Raw genomic sequence first — 18,154 nt, forward strand, 5'->3', positions numbered from 1 at the left:
CACACACACACACACACACACACACACACACAAGAGGAGAGAGAGAGACACTCATCAAACGCAGCTGCATTTTACAGACATTATCATTCATCTACACTGCACAGGAGGTCCTCACTGTATTCATATGCATCAACTCCTAAGATAACAGAAACAGTTTTGCTGTAGGTCTGCTTCATTCTCAGTCTATTGTCTGTGAAATTCCATTATATTTATCACAGAAGCACTTCCACCACAAATACACTGACTTGCAAACCAAAGTGCTGTCTGAATGGTAAATTGTTTAATTTTAGAGGCACAGTGACACCGCTGGGACAACACAGTCATTATTTAATTTCATCAGCTGAAACATAATTTATAAGTTACACAAGGTATGGATGCACAGTGTAAAAATATCAAAGTGACAATGGCTTCCACAGACAATCCCACAGTGACCCGATTACAGATTTATAGGGGCTTATTCCAGAAAGATAAAACTGAAAAATAGCAGTCTCTACAGACTGCAATGTGTTCATAGACAAAAGTTCAGGATGTAACTACACAGTGACCCCTACACGGCAATTAACGATAATTCCTAAATTCCCTAAATAAATAGTCATACTAAATTTCATGGCAATGTGTCTAACATTTGTCAACAGAACATCATGAAGGTTTAGTATATCTACAGTAAAATATTCTGGATCCAATATGTAAAATTGTAACATTTCTATAAAGACCTAGTTACCTACTATGAATCATGAAGTACAGTACAATTGTTGTAAATTCAAAATTTAACTTTTTTGCATGAAATGGCGTCTTAAAGAATTGTTTAAATTGACTGAATGACAATGATTAAATAGTTTCACAATAAACCAAATTAAAAAAGCATGCTCCAAATAATTGTATTTAGAGGTTATATCAGAATAGGTTTACATGGCTTCATTTTCAAAAAACATCATATTTATGTTGTACTGCACGTTGCTGCAGCTCCTCTTTTCACCCTGTGTGTTGAGCTCTCTGTTTTAGCTACAGAGTGAGACATCTCACTTCTGTTCTATCTTTGTTGGGAGTCGCACATGCTCAGTAGCTAGGTAAGGACTACTAGCCAGTCAGAAGCAGAGTATGAGGGCGTGCCCTGACAGTACCTAGGTAAGGACTACTAGCCAGTCAGAAGCAGAGTATGAGGGCGTGCCCTGACAGTACCTAGGTAAGGACTACTAGCCAGTCAGAAGCAGAGTATGAGGGCGTGTCCTGACAGTACCTAGGTAAGGACTACTAGCCAGTCAGAAGCAGAGTATGAGGGCGTGCCCTGACAGTACCTAGGGAAGGACTACTAGCCAGTCAGAAGAAGAGTATGAGGGCGTGCCACACTAGCAGCTAGGCGAGCATTATAACGTGTGTTACAAAGTGACCACGTTTGTCTCTGAAGTAAAGGCTGGACTACAATAGAGCTGTTTGGAGCAGTTTGTTAACAGTGTTTTCTGTTGGAGATGGTAAGTCCCTTTGGGGTGGACTTTGGGCTTTTTCACTTTGTAAACCTGACTGAAACCTAGAAGGCATAACCCATGTATAGAGTACTTGCTGGACGTTAACATGAAAACATAAATCTAAAAATGAACATACATGTACGGCTACTGCTGCTGAGCAATTCTCATACCTGCAATCATGTCGTCCACCGAGCTCATTTTGAGCAGCACCTGCTGGATGAGGCCCACCTCAGTGCTCGTTTGCAGGTTTCGAACACTCTTCCGAAGGATGGCGGTGAACATGCTCCAGATTTCAGCCTGGCAGGTGACATCACAGTGCCCCAACAGCTCCACCATGCAGCCGATGCTTTCTGCATCCTGGATGATGAAGTTGGTCTCCAGATCAAACTCACCACCCACCAACTGCAGAACAAGATGGGACAGATAGATTGGATATCTATGCCTTTCACATGCTGCTCCAGCATGGAGCCACATTTAGATTCAACTAAACGTTCACACTGAGCACTGCTTTCAACCCTGTACTTCATCAGGTTTTTTCTTTGAGGGGAAACTACCCAAGAGGACCCTGTCACATATTTTCCGGGTCACTACTCTGATGTTAAAGGGCTGGCCAGGACTGGAAGACAGTGGAGATCTCTTTTCTTCTAAAAGGTTTGACCAGAATTTAAACACCCATGAATAAAACAGCCGGGCATTTAATTAAAAGAGGAGGGGACGTCCCTATAGCTCTGCTACCCCTTTTTGAATACCAAACGATAATCACCATTAAGAAAACATCAATCGATAATGCAGTTTTTCAAGTTCAACAACCATGAAATTAGCCCTCTAAAGAAGTGCATGGTATATATGGAGAGCACTGACAACAACTTGCTGGTGGGCATCAAAGCAAGCAGGTGGAAAATGGGTCTAGATACCGACTGCACATTACTGTGATTGACAGGTAATGGCCAAGTGAAATCAAAAGCAGCCTAAAGTAGAGGAAAGAGACTACTGTAGTCCACGGAGGCTTCGAGCCTAACTTCAGTCATCCTCAGATCTTGGGGCAATTACATTGCAATGATGTGTGTCATTGGACGGCTTTGATTTTAAGATTGGTCTTTCCTCAGAGTGCAGTTGTTGTGCAGATAAAAACAAAGTAAGTCTACATACAGTAAGCTAGGTTTTATGCTCTCTCAGGTATAATGTGCAGGTGAAAAGTTAGAGAAAGTTTTATGGGATATTATGCACTTAAAACTAATTTATAGAATTAAATATTGTCCAGCACAGTTGTGCTACATTTATTTTAGCCTCTACATTCAACTGTTGTTGCAGCTGTGTAGATCCTAGCAGTAAGTGATACATTTCAGCGACTTGCAGTGGCAGTTTATTCTGGAAAAATGACAAAGCGATTGCCTACATATTTTTAAAACCATCTCCAAAGCTGGCATTCAGACATCTTCATCAATAAGTGAGGCACTGACAATAACCAGAATTTCACAGCTTGAAAACTCATGGGCTGGGGGTAGTATGCAGTCTGAGTCAGCTCAGTGGCCAAAATCTGCAGACGGCTCCTATAAAGCAGAGCAAGCTGCAAAACGTCTGTCATCTAAATATAGTCGCTAATAGGTATGGCAAACTAACAGACTGATGGAAAGTTTCTTATCAGTATGCAGACAACTCCTCCGGCCACCTGCCTCATGCCACCATGCATGTCCTGCTGCAGAAAGCCAAACACAGTAAAGCAACATTTTGTTGCTTCATCCTTCTGTCGGGTAAAACATGTTGCATCTGGTGGCCAAGTCTAATTGGGCAGCGAGTATTACATTTAGCAGTTTGGCACCAGAACTCTGATCATGCTCAAATGATCTGGTCAGTTAAATAAAGGAATATCTACACACACATATCGAACATTATAACACATTTAGCTACAACTGCTGAAGTGAATGTGGGGCACAAAATATACTAGCAAATAATGTGTGTGGTGTGGCTGTACCTGGGGACACTCATATAAGACAAACAAGATTCAAAATCAAAACATAATTGGTATTGGTATAACCATACGAAAAACCTAATAACAGAGTGTATACAGCACTTGTTAAGCTCCCTTCTGCTTTATGATCCTTTATGAATTTCAGTCAAGGTGCAAATGCCTCGCCTTTAAAGATGAATAAGTTCAACTACCTAAAGTACAGCACTATGAAGTGAAGAGAAAAAGTCAGGACAAAGACATCCAGATCAGACTGCTGAAGACAGAAAACTGTTGGTGCTTTTTTTTCTTATAAAGAAGAGACTTTTTATGGATCCAGACGCTGTCAAAGGTTGTCAGTTTATTATTGTCAGACAAAAGGCTCTGCTGTTGCAGCCATCATGACGCGTATCAGCCATTGTTGCACGCAACAGGGGTAAAGAGCCACTAGGTCTAGACTAAACCTTATCATTCTTCTTCAATGCTATTGCAATAACCACACTATTCACAGGCCCGCCACAATCCTGAGAAGTGGTGTAATTGCAGGTTCAGATTTGCAAAATCATTTTCACCCATTATGCTACAAGAGGTAAATAGAGACATGAAATCACTGATTACGCACTTAATATGTGGAGAGCAGAGCTTCTCTGAGACATGCGAAAATTAAATCATTTCAGAGTTTGAATAGTTCAGTGAAGTAAACCCCATAATTAATGTTGAGAAGTAAATGACCTAATTCTTTGTACAGGGGCAAACTGTTGCAGTCTACCAGTAATACCAGTTCAATTCATTCTGCTCATATAGCTGCTTCAGTACTTTGGTTGCATTACACACTTGCGTAAACAACGCGTTTTAAAAAATATTCGGGGGTGTTGTGGTGCTGAGTAGTAATGACACAAACCACATATACTGGGGACATGTGTGCATGTCATACCGCTCTCTCTCTCTGCCTCATTTCCTGTCTGCGTTTCTAATGTCTTTTTAATAAAAGCACAAATACACCTGTCTATGTAAGTGACAAAACTAAAACTATAACAATAGGTCCAAGGAGCAGTCAACAGAATTGATGGCACTAATCTGGGGATTGGGGAAGGATATAAAAAAAAATAGTTTGGATTGACAAGGATTGTTTGTTGGAGCTTCCTTTGGACCAAATGGCCACTCTAAACTTCAGAGTTCCTCTGCAGAGATGGAGAACCTGTCAGAAAGACAACAACCTCTGTAACACTCCATTAATTAGGCCTTCTTGGTAGAATAGCTAGAGAGATTCCACTCCTAAATGAAAGGCCTATGGCAGCCAGTCTGGAGTTTACTTAATGACCGTAACCCAGACAGCACAGGAACAAATTATTCTGTTGTCTGGTGAGAAAGAAATGGAACGTTGGACTAAACGTCACGTAGCAAAACAAGTGGCAGCAAGCAGCTCCGGCTCATCACCTGGCTAATACTGTTCCAACGAAGAAGATGATGATGGTTGCAGCATAACCAGTAAAACTGAAGAAAACCTAAACAAAGCTAAAAGCACAGAGGTCTTTTATATGAAAACCTACAGATGGCCTCAGAATGTGGTGAGAATTCACCTTTCAGCACACAGCAACGGCAGTGCTGCAGGAACCAGCTGAGGTCTGGAGGTGAAACTGCCTAAAAATGAGTGGACACCCCTGAATACTGCCATTCCTCTGACTGTAACCATCCAATCTGAGAAAAGGTACGCTGGTTGCATAGAGGACTTGAAGATATATATATATATATATATATATATATAAATAATTAAATAAATATATATATATATATATATATATATATATATATATATATTTATTTAATTTAACCTTTATGTAACCCGGTAGACCGTTGAGAACAGGTTCTCATTTGCAACAGCGACCTAGCCAAGAATAAAGCATAAACGGGCAAGACAACATACAGTTTTACATTCAATACAGTACAAAAATACAAAATACAATAGGCTACATAAAATACTGAATAAATAGGCATTACAAAGCCGGCGCAAAGTGAGATATAAGTAAGGATATGTGATAGTGATATGGTAATACCACAATATAAATGAATAGACAGTCTATGAGGTAGATCAGTAGATGTGCAAAAATTGTATGACCACAATGGTGGGACGAATATGATGGCTGCAAATTGCACCCAAAGTCCTGTAATAGAGTTTGAATGTCTAGGTGAATTTACTGAATTTGCAACACTTTTAAACATGTTAGTACTTAGTAACTTAAGTGTAGAACACAAAATCAAAAAATGTGTCTGCAACAACATTCTATTTCAAATTTCCCAGGGAGCTTCTTAACCAAACAATGCTTAATGCAATTAAAAGGTGTTACGCTTTACATTACATGAGGATGAATACCATGGAGAAGCAGTCACTGCTAAATTCTCATGATGAAAGGTAACAATGGAAGCAACGGGAGGGACAGACAAAACATGCAGGGTGAATTTTAATTCCTCCAAAACTCTACCGTCAGAATTAAATGTTCCATTTTCTTTCAGACTCCCTGCTGGCTCTCCAGAACTTATCTAAAATACTTGAACAGCAGGAAACACTGGCAGTGAGAGAATGGGGCTATACACTCATTTATTTTGCCGCTATCTCTGACTTCTACGCCTGATGGTTTCCGATGATAGAACGCTACTAGCCTTGGTCTGTTTACCACAGTTAAAGCCAACTGCAGTTCAGTGTTCTGGTGAGACTGAGCTCCTTTGCTAAATCCTTTCTCACTGAGACTCGCAGGCGATAGCCCTATCAGTAATCTGCACAATAAAGCAGAAGTCGCTTTGGGAAAGACACAAGGGTCATAAATTCAGATGCAAATGAGTCAAAAGAACGTTCAAAGAAACAAACAATATCACAACATAACACATTTACATCTGGGCAACTGTACTGATGTATTCTGTAAAGTGCTGCTAATTATTAGCCAACTGCCTGTATTGAAATGTAAGTATGAATTCCAATGGCAATTGAATCTATGACTTAATTAATGGCCTCAACTATTATCAAACTAAGGAAAAAAACAATATTAGTCATTTGAAAACCACAGATTACCCACAAGTCATGACAGAGAACAAGGTTATACGTATCAGACTGTCCTTGGACATTTAAACTTTGGAAACCTAAAAACTGCAACTAAAATCTACTAACTAAAATGGCATCATATGAATCAGTTTTGATATGATATCCTACTGAATTGTTAATATACAGTATATCATAGGTGTGGGGGAAAAAATCGATACAGCATAGTATCACAATATTTTCCGTGGCAATACTATAGCGATACGCGGATGCCAAGTATTGATCTTATATTAAATAAATTGCGCATGAGAATTGAAATTTTCTGGTACTAGAATAATAAAATCAATTGCTTTTAAAATGATTTGTTTTTAGTGAAAACATATGTTGACAAAGTCTTCATTTGGGTACATAATTTGAAGTTGAAAAAAAAGTAATAAATTACTATATATCATTTATTTTATATTTTTAAAATCGTAATATCATTGTATGGTGAAAAAGTATGTTTTCTTTAATCATGTTATAGTAGACCTTGGGTGCATGGCTGTCCTAAGGTCCTGAAGAGTGAGGCTTGCAGATTGAATATGGACTTTTTTCATCCAAATTCTATATAACAACTTTGCCAGACTATTGTAACTCAAAATGCAGATCCATTAAAGTGCTCATATTATGCTCATTTTCAGGTTCATAATTGTATTTAGAGGTTGTACCAGAATAGGTTCATGTGGTTTAATTTTCAAAAAACACCATATTTTTGTTGGACTGCACATTGCTGCAGCTCCTCTTTTCACCCTGTGTGTTGAGCTCTCTGTTTTAGCTACAGAGTGAGACCTCTCACTTCTGTTCTATCTTTGTTGGGAGTCGCACATGCTCAGTAGCTAGGTAAGGAGTACTAGCCAGTCAGAAGCAGAGTATGAGGGCGGGCCCTGACAGTACCTAGGTAAGGACTACTAGCCAGTCAGAAGCAGAGTATGAGGGCGTGCCCTGACAGTACCTAGGTAAGGACTACTAGCCAGTCAGAAGCAGAGTATGAGGGCGTGCCCTGACAGTACCTAGGTAAGGACTACTAGCCAGTCAGAAGCAGAGTATGAGGGCGTGCCCTGACAGTACCTAGGTAAGGACTACTAGCCAGTCAGAAGCAGAGTATGAGGGCGGGCCCTGACAGTACCTAGGTAAGGACTACTAGCCAGTCAGAAGCAGAGTATGAGGGCGTGCCCTGACAGTACCTAGGTAAGGACTACTAGCCAGTCAGAAACAGAGTATGAGGGCGTGCCACGCTAGCAGCTAGGCGAGCATTATAACGTGTGTTCCAAAGTGACCACGTTTGTCTCTGAAGTAAAGGCTGGACTACAATAGAGCTGTTTGGAGCAGTTTGTGAACAGTGTTTTCTGTTGGAGATGGTAAGTCCCTTTGGGGTGGACTTTGGGCTTTTTCACTTTGTAAACCTATAATGTGCACAAAAAGATATATAACACAATAAAGGAAAGGGAAAAAGCCAAAAAGCATAACATGAGCACTTTAAGTATTGAGATAATATTGTAATGGGGGCCTCTGGTGATTCCCAGCCCTAATATTGCAGGCCTTATCTGTGGTCATACGATCTGTGGTGTGCCTCTGTTGTTCACAGTTGCCATCGGACCCGATGATTTCAAACTTGATGAATGAGTAAATAATGAAAAGCATGTTAGATTTATCACGGACAAAATGCTTTTTAGTTTTTTAGATCTTTTCCCAAATAAAAAAATGCTTATTAGCCTGCACCTGTTGTTGCTTTTGATAACTTTCATTCCATGAAGCCAAATGGCCACAGTCTACAAGTATTTTCTTTCTGCATAGGAGAATTGTTAATTGATGCAGTGATAGTGACACCCTCAGAGTTCATTCATCCATATGGGAGAGATGACCTACTGTGGGTGTAAGTGTGTATTTTCTTTATATGTAGGAGGGAGCTCAGCATATGGGATGTCATAGCCAACTAATCATCCCACGTACAGCATGCTCTTTCTGTGTCTGTCTCTCACTAAAGGCTGGAAATTGAAAAAAGATGGGCTGACTGAAGTCTTTCAGGTGCTACAAGGTCTGGGTTGCAGTCCTAATAAAAGACAACTTGTCACTCAGCATGTCAAGTGTCAGCTTAAGTATTTATCTTTGCACAAATCTTCCAACATGTCTTTGAATGCACTATAATTTAACATCAAAGAGTTGTGAAAGTTTTATATAGTGCGAATGCACTGAATTGCAGTCTCTCTCACACACAGGTTTGTGGCACTATCTTTGTGGGGACCCGTCATTGACATAATGCATTCCCTAGCCCCTTACACTAACCTTAACCATCACAACTAAATGCCTAACCTTAACCCTTACCCTCACCCTAACCATAACCTAATTATAACCCTATCATAAAACCAAGTCTTAACCCTCAAACAGACCTTTAAAGTTGTGGGGTCCAGCATTTTGGCCCCACACAGCTGTCGGGACCCCACAAGTATACTGGACTCCCGGTTTTTGGACCACACGAACATAGTTAAACAAGAACACACACACACACACACACACACACACACACACACACACACACACACACACACACACACACACAGAAACTCTTAGCCATGTGGAAGCACAGTGCAATGGAGGGAAGCAAATTAAGCAGCCAACAATCCATGCTGTATGATGCAAATACCCATGTGCTGGTTCAAATCAGACGGAGGTAAAGCTAACCCATTTCATTGTTCCTATGAGAGGGAAGGAGGGAACCTGCCTCTTGCAGCTATGGTTAATCATATCATTTCAATTAGGAATATCTGCTCCGGATTATTAAGACGCTCAGAAGCTCAGTGGAGCTGCAGATCGATGATTTGCAAACCAGAGAGGAAGGTTATAGAAACAAATGTAAATGGACTGCATTTATAAGGCGCTTTTCTAGTCTCAACGACTACTCAAAGCGTTTTTACATATTACAGGCACCATTCACCGTTCACACACATTCATACACTGTGGCCAAGGCTGCCGTACAAGGAGCCACCTGCTCATCAGATAAACATTCAGTGTGTTGCCCAAGGACACTTCGATATGGGACTGCATGGCCAGGAATAGAACCACCGACCTTGACGACTGCTCTACCACCTGAGCCACAGCCACCCAACAACACTACAACGTAAGGCATGAGAGTGATACCACTTCAATTAGGCTCTAGCTGGTATCTATGCAGCTCAAGCTGGCAGACCTGTCAGGGTGGTAATGTGAGTAGTGAGTGACAGCTTCCTCCCTTCACTGTAATAGCACAGGGACTTAGAGAAGAGGACTTACCATTCAGAAACCAGAGGGGAAATTAGATTAGCCACAATGCCTTTCAGTCGCCTTTCAGTCACCCTGTCACATTAGCCTGAGGTTCACTCAACTTAAAGGTGTCCTGCTTTCCTGGGGACAGAAAATAAAGCCTGTAGCGGCTGTCAGGCCCTTACAATGGCGTCACCAAGCGGTGGTGGGATTTTACGCATTCTGGTGTCGCCGGTGGCCTAACCAGCCAAACGTACTGTGGAAGAGACAAAGACGGACAAACTTTCTGTCTCTCTCTCTCATTGACTTTCCCACACGTGCACACCCACAGTATTTCTGGGATGCACCGAATCCAGGATTCGGCTTCTGATTCGGCTGAATATTGGGCTTTTTGACGGGGTTGGGTTTCTGCTGAACATTAGAATTTTTTTCCACCGAACCAAACCCTACGCTTGCACTACGCTGGTCGCCGTAATGACACCGCCGTTGATTATGGGAAGGTGTTTACGTAGGTGGAGCGTTCAATGCAGTAGGCTGTGAGAAAGTGAAAATGGAACTGGTGAGCAGAAAAAGTGTAGTTTGGCAGTACTTTCAGTCAAAAGAAGGCCATTCAAGTCCAACTACATGTTCAATCTGTAATGCTGATTTGTCTCGTGGTGGCGAGGACCCTAAACAATACACAACATCACCGCTGTTACAACATTTGGTATGAAACATCCGAAAGAATACGAGTTGTGCATGAAGGAATCTACAGACAGCAGCCAAAATGCAGCAACTTCAGGTACGGCAAAGGAAGGACAGTCACAGCTTAACACTTGTGTTAACCAGACGCATAAGGTTGCCTATTCTTTTTTTTTTTTTACAGTTAAAATAAAACAAAATGAAAAATACAATGCTGTGGACGTTGTTTACTTCATTAATGTGTTTACTGTGTTAATGGATGACGATGGGAGGAGGATTCAGTATTCGGCCGAACCCCAAAATCTGGATTCAGTGCATCCCAACAATATTTACAAATCTTTTAAAAAAATTTTTTTACAGATATTAGTTTAAAAAAACTTGTTAATTTAGAAATTGAATGCATGTGATATGAAGAAATCAATGAACATGTACAGTTTTTGTAACATGTCTTTTTTATCAAATGTGAGCTAATTCAAAAATTAAATCCATGGCATTTTCCATGGCATTTTATTTATGCCACGCGTCACTTTTGATTATGGAAATCATTTTATTGAAGATAAAAGTCATTTATAATTTGGACAGGCAACATTTATACGGGGCAGTTTAAATTGTATTTCGGGATGGTGGTTAGAGACCTGACTGAACAGCTCCTAAGCTTATAATCACTTACAGCTGGCCAGGAAAGAATAAGATCCAGTGATGTCCCAGATTATCCAGCAGAGCTTGTTGAGGAAATCAAAGAGCCTAAGCCATTATTGAGATTCTTTAATGTGTTTGGAATAGTACATTTAACCAAGCAGTAATTTATTTCAGTGTGCAGCAAAATCCAAAAATTGTTTATGTGAAAGCAATTAGGGTGTGTGCTTTAGTTTAATTTTTGGGCCCTGCGGCTCCTCTCTTTTAACGTGATAGGATTATGAGCCTCAATCAAGTATGTTTTTTTTCCACTTAGAAAGAATTCATTTGTGCGTCATTGCTATGAGGCAGATAATTAAGAGAGCTACATCTGAGCCTTCTAGAATCCCTCCACGTTCAACTGCTTCTGATTAAGCTGGGGTTGAAGGCTCGCCGTTGCCATGGTGACAGGCGGCAAAGATTGGACTTGAGACGTTTTCCAAGGGAAGCCTACAGTGGCCACTAAATTGGGTGAAAATAAATAGAACTGATGTCCTATTTACAAAGGCTGCGGTTGGAGTGTGAGCATTGCAGTGAAGGAGTCTCTTGAGGGCAGATGTGGAGAGGAGGGGTGTCCTCCCCGATGTATATAAAACCAGAAGTGTTCCACTTTTAAAAACACATTCATCTAGTCTGCCAGATGTGGACAGTAGCATATGCTGACAGGAGATATGTCCACCCTGTTATTTTTCAATGAGTATTATAAGATGTGCAACATGCCCTTCCCCCCTTTTTCAAAATCACACTGAACTGGGAGCTCTACTGAACAGTTACGATCATCACAATCAGAGAATGCACTGGTTTAATAAAAGCCCAGATACACTCATCTAAGGTGTGCCTACTAGAACCTTTTTGCACTCAAACTGAAAGGCAAGAGGTGAGTGTTCATGAAGTGCTTGGACCACTAACTGTCTCTGTGTGGTGCATTTGTGTGCTAGCATGAAGCTCCAACATACTATGTTCAGTTTTGCCAACAAACAGCACTGCATTCACCAGCAGAAGACCAAACCAAAGACAATTCAACATTGTGGCAGTGATGGAGTCCTGGATTCAAGTCGCTGTTCTCTGGACTCGTAACTTGACTCGGGCTCGAACTCGGGTAATGGTTGACTCGACTCAGACTCTTCTTTGGTGACTCTGACTTGGACTAGGACAACACTGCTTGGTGGCTTATTCCAGTAAACGCAGTGATGTCATTTCCAGGGGTTGATGCATAGACTGTATTAGTAAACCCAAAACATCTGGATCGCTCCCTGGCTGGCTGCAGTATAGGTCATGATCCCCACCCCTTCCATGTTAGCAGATGGGACATGGGCCACACTAAAAAAAATCAAAGCACACTTCAAATACTTTTTTATTTTTTCAAAGATAGTTTCTGTAGTTGTTATCACGCCGATGTCTGTTCAAATGTTCATTTTTCTAATAGGTTTGGTTTTTATTAGTTATTTGATGCTATAAAAACGGGGTGTAACGGCATGACTGACAGCTGTGATTAACTCGCAATTGGTTGGGCGGGTGTATGGGCGGAACCTCGATACTGCTGCTCCACCGACCAATCAGTACTGTGCACTCTGGCTCCAAAATTACAAGATGCGCCCATATCCTGGATATTTTGGCTTCACTTTTGTACAGTGGGAGGAAGTGGAGGCACGTTGTCCCTCTTTATATACAGTCTATGGTAAATACTTGGAAGCCAAACTTTCCACTCCAAAACTTGAGTGTACGAGGCACAATAACAAGGTTCAGCTACAGAGTCAGAACAGCCTGCCGCTGACTTTTAAAACCTAACGCAGTCAAAGGGATAAAGCATGATGCAAAAATGTGTTACACAGAAGTAAAGAGGAGGAAACAATGAGTTGACCGGTCTGCAGCCAAGTGCTTAGCAGCACCAGAGGGAGTTTGACACAAAACACTATATGCATACAGAATACTTGGATTCTCCAACAACAACTCTCACTCCACAGCCACTCTAAAAAAATATATTTTTCAGCAACAATGAGGCAAAGGCAGATGAATGGGTTTGAACTGTTCAAAAGCAAAAGACATAAAAGAGAAGTTATGTAGGCCTAACAATTATTTATTCACAAAAGCAGTAGCATGAATAACTTTAGATTTCCACAGATGTTTTGCACATCAATGTATTGTTTTGTTTTGGAGAATGCCATTGAAAAATAATTAATAATAATTAATTAATTAAGTCATTTGGATGCTGTATTTTTTGTAACGAAGTGGCAAACAATTATCTTATAGTAGCAGTAGCAGTTTAAAGTATTGAAACTTAATAGTTTGTACAGTAGTTTAAAGTGCCCATATTATGAAAAAAATGTATATTATGGGTGTTATTTTGTGTCTCTGATGCTTCCACACGCATACAAACTTGGAAAAAAAAAACATCCATGTTGTTTTGAGTGAGATACGGTTTCTGAATGTGTCCTGCCTTCAGTCTCCGGGTCAGCTGTTCAAAATCGGCAGGGCCGTCTACGTCATTAGCCGAAACATTTGGTGTGTGATAACCACTTTAGCTAATACCACATCAGCTAGCTGTTTCTCCAACTTCGGCCTGTACAAGGCAGGATTAGCTGGGAGACTTCTTCTAAACGAGGACACACTTCCAACTTTGCGTTGAATACCTGCAGACAAGGGACATGTAAGTAGTTCTACACAATTTCTTTTGTAGATTAGGGTGAACTCGTGTGTGTTCTAGCAGTGTTTTGCCATTGAGAACGAGATGGCTAACCGCTAGCAGCGTTAGCTTCTAGCTAGTACTCTAGGTACTGAGCATGTGCGACTTCCAACAAAGATGGGATAGAAGTGCAATGCCTCACTCTGTAAAACAGAGAGCTCAACACACAGGGTGAAAAGAGGAGCTGCAGCAATGTGCAGTACAACAAAAATATGGTGTTTTTTGAAAATCAAACCATGTAAACCTATTCTGATACAACCTCAAAAAACAATTATGAACCTGAAAATGAATATAATATGAGCACTTTAACAGACCATTATATCAGGCTGTCAATGTAATCAATACGCAAATATAGCCACTTCAGTTTGATATGCATCGGTGATTTGTTTTGTCTGGGGGAAGATCACCAGCTAACATCTCATCCCTTACTTCTGGAACCATACCATACACACTTGCAATGTGTACAGCATACTTGTACATGTATAGCACAAAAACAAAAAGCTAAATCAATTGCCAGAAGCAAAGAAAGAGGATTATACAAATCTGGATTTTGGTTTTTGGTTTGCACCCCTGACATGCAACTACAAACAATGCGGAGCGGAGAACCACATGCAGAAAAATGTGAAGGTACAAATCTATAAATTGGCACTTGTTTGTTGTATGTAGCTATCTCCGGTCAGAGTGCCGACAGGAGCGTCAGTTGTCCACAGCACAATTCAGCTGACAATCATTAGTATTTGGATCCAGTCGTTCGTCTATGTGTAAATGCTAAAACAAATGACTTGAAAAGAAAGATATATGAAGATATTATGCAAACAGTAGCATGCATTGGGACAAAATGGCACTGCCACTCCAGGGAACTATTACAAAGAGTAGAGCTGGAAGCCTACCTAGGGCCTTTCTTTTTTTACTCAAAAAATGTCACCAAAAGGTCAAGCCATCTAAAAAAACAGGGGTGTGGAACGATGAAGGGGAGGGGGAGTGGGGTATCAAATGTGTAAGCTTATTGCTTCTGTGGTTGTATTTAGTTTGATGAATGGTCTTCATGTCAATGCTGAACCATGCTAATGACCACACTTAAAATGCCCTATCTGCCCACTCTGCCTCAATGATGAGTTAAGCACACCACAGAGCTGCATACTGACTGGGAGAGAGAACATAATGATTATTTTTCCCTTTAAAAAGGCAATAATCGTCTAGAGTTCACACAGAGAGAAATAGAGAGGGAGAAAGAGAAAGGACAAATGAGTCAAGTTGGCATTATTAACTTCCTTCTTGTTTATGTTTATGACTTTTTGTTCAGTCCTTAATGTATAATCATGAGCAAAACTTTAATGGAAATGGAGACTACCAGACTTTTGAGTTTTCTGAAATGTTCTACTGCTCACACTACATTCTACATCCCAGACTGTTGACATGGGGGTGCACAATTTACACAACTGATTTTAGACGTACAGAAAGTGTACGGACAATTCCAGCTGGAGAGATCGGCAACAGATGCAAATGAGTATGATATTGTGTTAACAAAAACACACTAAAGTCGCTGTGTGTATATGCCAGTTGCATTCCTCCTTTTTTAACTAGATACTGCTTTAATGAGAGGACATCTCCTATCTCTCCCATCTCGTCTCCAACATACTCCAACTACCTACGCATCTTTATTGACCACAAAAAACTGCATACAAAATGTTTTGAAAACCGTTGCACTGTTTCAGATAACTTGCAACACAGCCAAGGTGCTTCCTGAAACCGCATGAATTAGATGCACCATGATGATTGGTCACAAGGGTGAATAGGAATATACTCTATGTCAATAACATGTTTTTAGTATTGTGCAAAATTATTCACATTATTGAGCAAGAGCAAAAGAGCGCATGAGAGACAGAAAGAGAGAACTCTCTGGCAGTACTGCACTTAATTATGGCAATGTGAATAAAGTTTGCTTTTATATATAGCTTGCTTGGATTTAATTTGTATTTCATTTTATGAAAACAAAAGATAAGAGTGGAAAGAGAGACGCAGAGAAAGCATGAGAAAGCATAAGCTTGCAATATGACAGTCCATGAAGTAACACAGGACCATATCTTGCTCCTGACATGCTTGAGAGAGTGGAACACTTCCCCATTACCTCTGCCAAGGAGGTTATGTTTTTCAGTTCTGTTTGTTTTTCAGCAGGATTAAGAAAAAACTACTGGCCCGAATTTCATGAAACTTGGTGGAAAGGTGTAGCATGAGGCAAGAAAGAAGCCATTACATTTTGGAGTGGATCCGAATCACACGGCGGACACACAACTAATTTTTCACTTTCATTAAAGCGTAACTCCCGCCAAAATGCAACCTAGGGTCTTTTTGTGAATGTACCCGAGTCAAACTTTCGTTTAAAAGCATAATTAGGACGGAAGTGCCACTTTTAAGATTGACTGTATTTTCGTTTTCGGTCAAATGGCCACAAAACGAAAAATGAAACACTAAGAAGACTCGACACAACATGAGACTTTGCTCCAAGTATCACCAGGGGCTCTACACCTTAACGAAAGACTTGACAACATTGTTTGTGTTCACAGAGTTTACTAAAATGAAAGGATTTGAACAACTGACTTTAGCAGTTGGCGTTTCCGCTCGCCGCCATTTTGCCAGTCAAAAAGTGTCTGTGTACACAAACAATGTTGTCAATGCTTTGGTTAAGGTGTAGAGCCCCTGGTGAGACTTGGAGCAAAGTCTCATGTTGTGTCGAGCCTTCTTAGTGTTTTAAAAATAGTGATTTTAATGCGATCATAGTAGTGCCCCTAGCACTCCCATTCAAAAGGCCATTTGACCGAAAAACAAGAATACGGTGAATCTTAAAAGTGGCGATTCTGTCCTAATTACGCTTTTAAACAAACGTTTGACTTGGGTACATTCACAAAAAGACCCTAGGTTGCATTTTGGCGAGAGTTACGCTTTAACATTGTGAGATGCGGCATGGCCTTGGCTGTGCTCTCCGAGTGCCCTTCTAGTTCTACTCTAAATTCATATTTGCATTGCAACCATCACGTAAGCATGAGAAAACTGCATCTATTTAACTAAGGCCACAAATTGAATATTGGCCATATGGCTTACTGAATGATTTCAACACAGGGATCACCTGAACACAAACAAGCATCAGCTGGAAGTTGGAACCAAACCTTTCTCATCTTACTGCAGAATGTAAGGCAGATGTGTACACCATAATTGAGGGTATAGTACATGATTGAATAGCTCTACCTAGACAAGTTAGAGGACACAACGACTGCACAATGCCTACAGCCTTCTGTGTGACACCTGGAGAGTCTCCTCTCATTCAATAAAAATGAGGCTCAGTCTAACAGCTACCAGACAGCAGCCACCTGTTGTGTCTGAATTTCCGAGCACATCTCCTGTCATGTCGGGTCTATATTTGACATCCATATGGCCGATTGTGGTTGAGCAGTGTGAGAACAAATTTGCCAACCTTTGTTTCCTCATATTTATTATTTCAGTGATACAACGTGAAAGGGAAAGTGCAAAAGAAGAAAAAAAAACAGCAAAAAATGGAATTATAAAATTCGGAAATAAAAGATGAAATTACAATTCATATAAGGAGCCACAAAAACAACAATTACAGCAATATTTAAGTACCAAAATGTAATGCCACCATCCCTCGATTACAGCCTCTGTGCCTACATTTTAAAGGACAAATCCGGCGCAAAATGAACCTAGGGGTTAATAACACGTGTACCGAGTCGACCATTCTCTGGGATATGTTTTCATGCTAATCGACTGTGACCAGTTTTATCGCAAACCGCTAATTAGCTTATAAAGCTAGTCGTCGGGGCAGAGGGTAAAGTAAAAAGAAATCACTATTTCTATACCACTAACAAGGCTCAAAATAGCACCACACTTCAACGGTAGCATAATGAGGGTCCCTACATGTAAACCCAAGCATTGAGAAATTTGTAAGTGTACAGACAGTTTATTAAAAACGCTGTGCTTGAGCTATGTTACTGGTTACTGGTTAGCACGGCGTTCGTCGTTTGGCTGGTCGTGACTGTTTTCCCAAGATGGCGCCTGTCTGTACAGTTAACGGTACTGTCTTTGTAAACTATCTTTTTAATAAACTGTCTGTACACTTACAAAGTTCTCAATGCTTGGGTTTACATGTAGGGACCCTCATTATGCTACCGTTGAAGTGCGGAGCTATTGCCGCGTTCTATTTACCTCGGAACTCGGAAGCCGCAACTGGGAATGACGTCATACCCGAGTTGAATGCGTTCTATTTAAAAAGTCGGATTTTCGTTGTTTTCATTAGCTCTAGCCCGGTTAGCTATTGTTAGATAACAACGCATTACGCTGTTTTTTGTGCATGCAAACAGCGTAACAACATGTCCACAGTTGAACATGCC

The 18,154-nt window shown here is 40.6% G+C and overlaps 1 protein-coding gene across 11 annotated transcripts in view; it reads right to left on the reverse strand.

Annotated features, from left to right (window-relative positions):
• nbeab (neurobeachin b) overlaps positions 1–18,154 on the reverse strand; it is a 252,065-nt gene that overhangs the window by 183,692 nt on the left and 50,219 nt on the right. For all 11 annotated transcript variants that reach the window (XM_036001181.1, XM_031297412.2, XM_036001183.1 and 8 more), the window contains exon 2: positions 1,634–1,865. In XM_036001181.1, coding sequence (XP_035857074.1) covers positions 1,634–1,865 — 232 coding nt within the window. The remainder of the gene's footprint in view (positions 1–1,633; positions 1,866–18,154) is intronic.

The sequence above is a fragment of the Sander lucioperca genome, chromosome 5, assembly GCF_008315115.2.
Source record: "Sander lucioperca isolate FBNREF2018 chromosome 5, SLUC_FBN_1.2, whole genome shotgun sequence".
NCBI lineage: Eukaryota > Metazoa > Chordata > Actinopteri > Perciformes > Percidae > Sander > Sander lucioperca.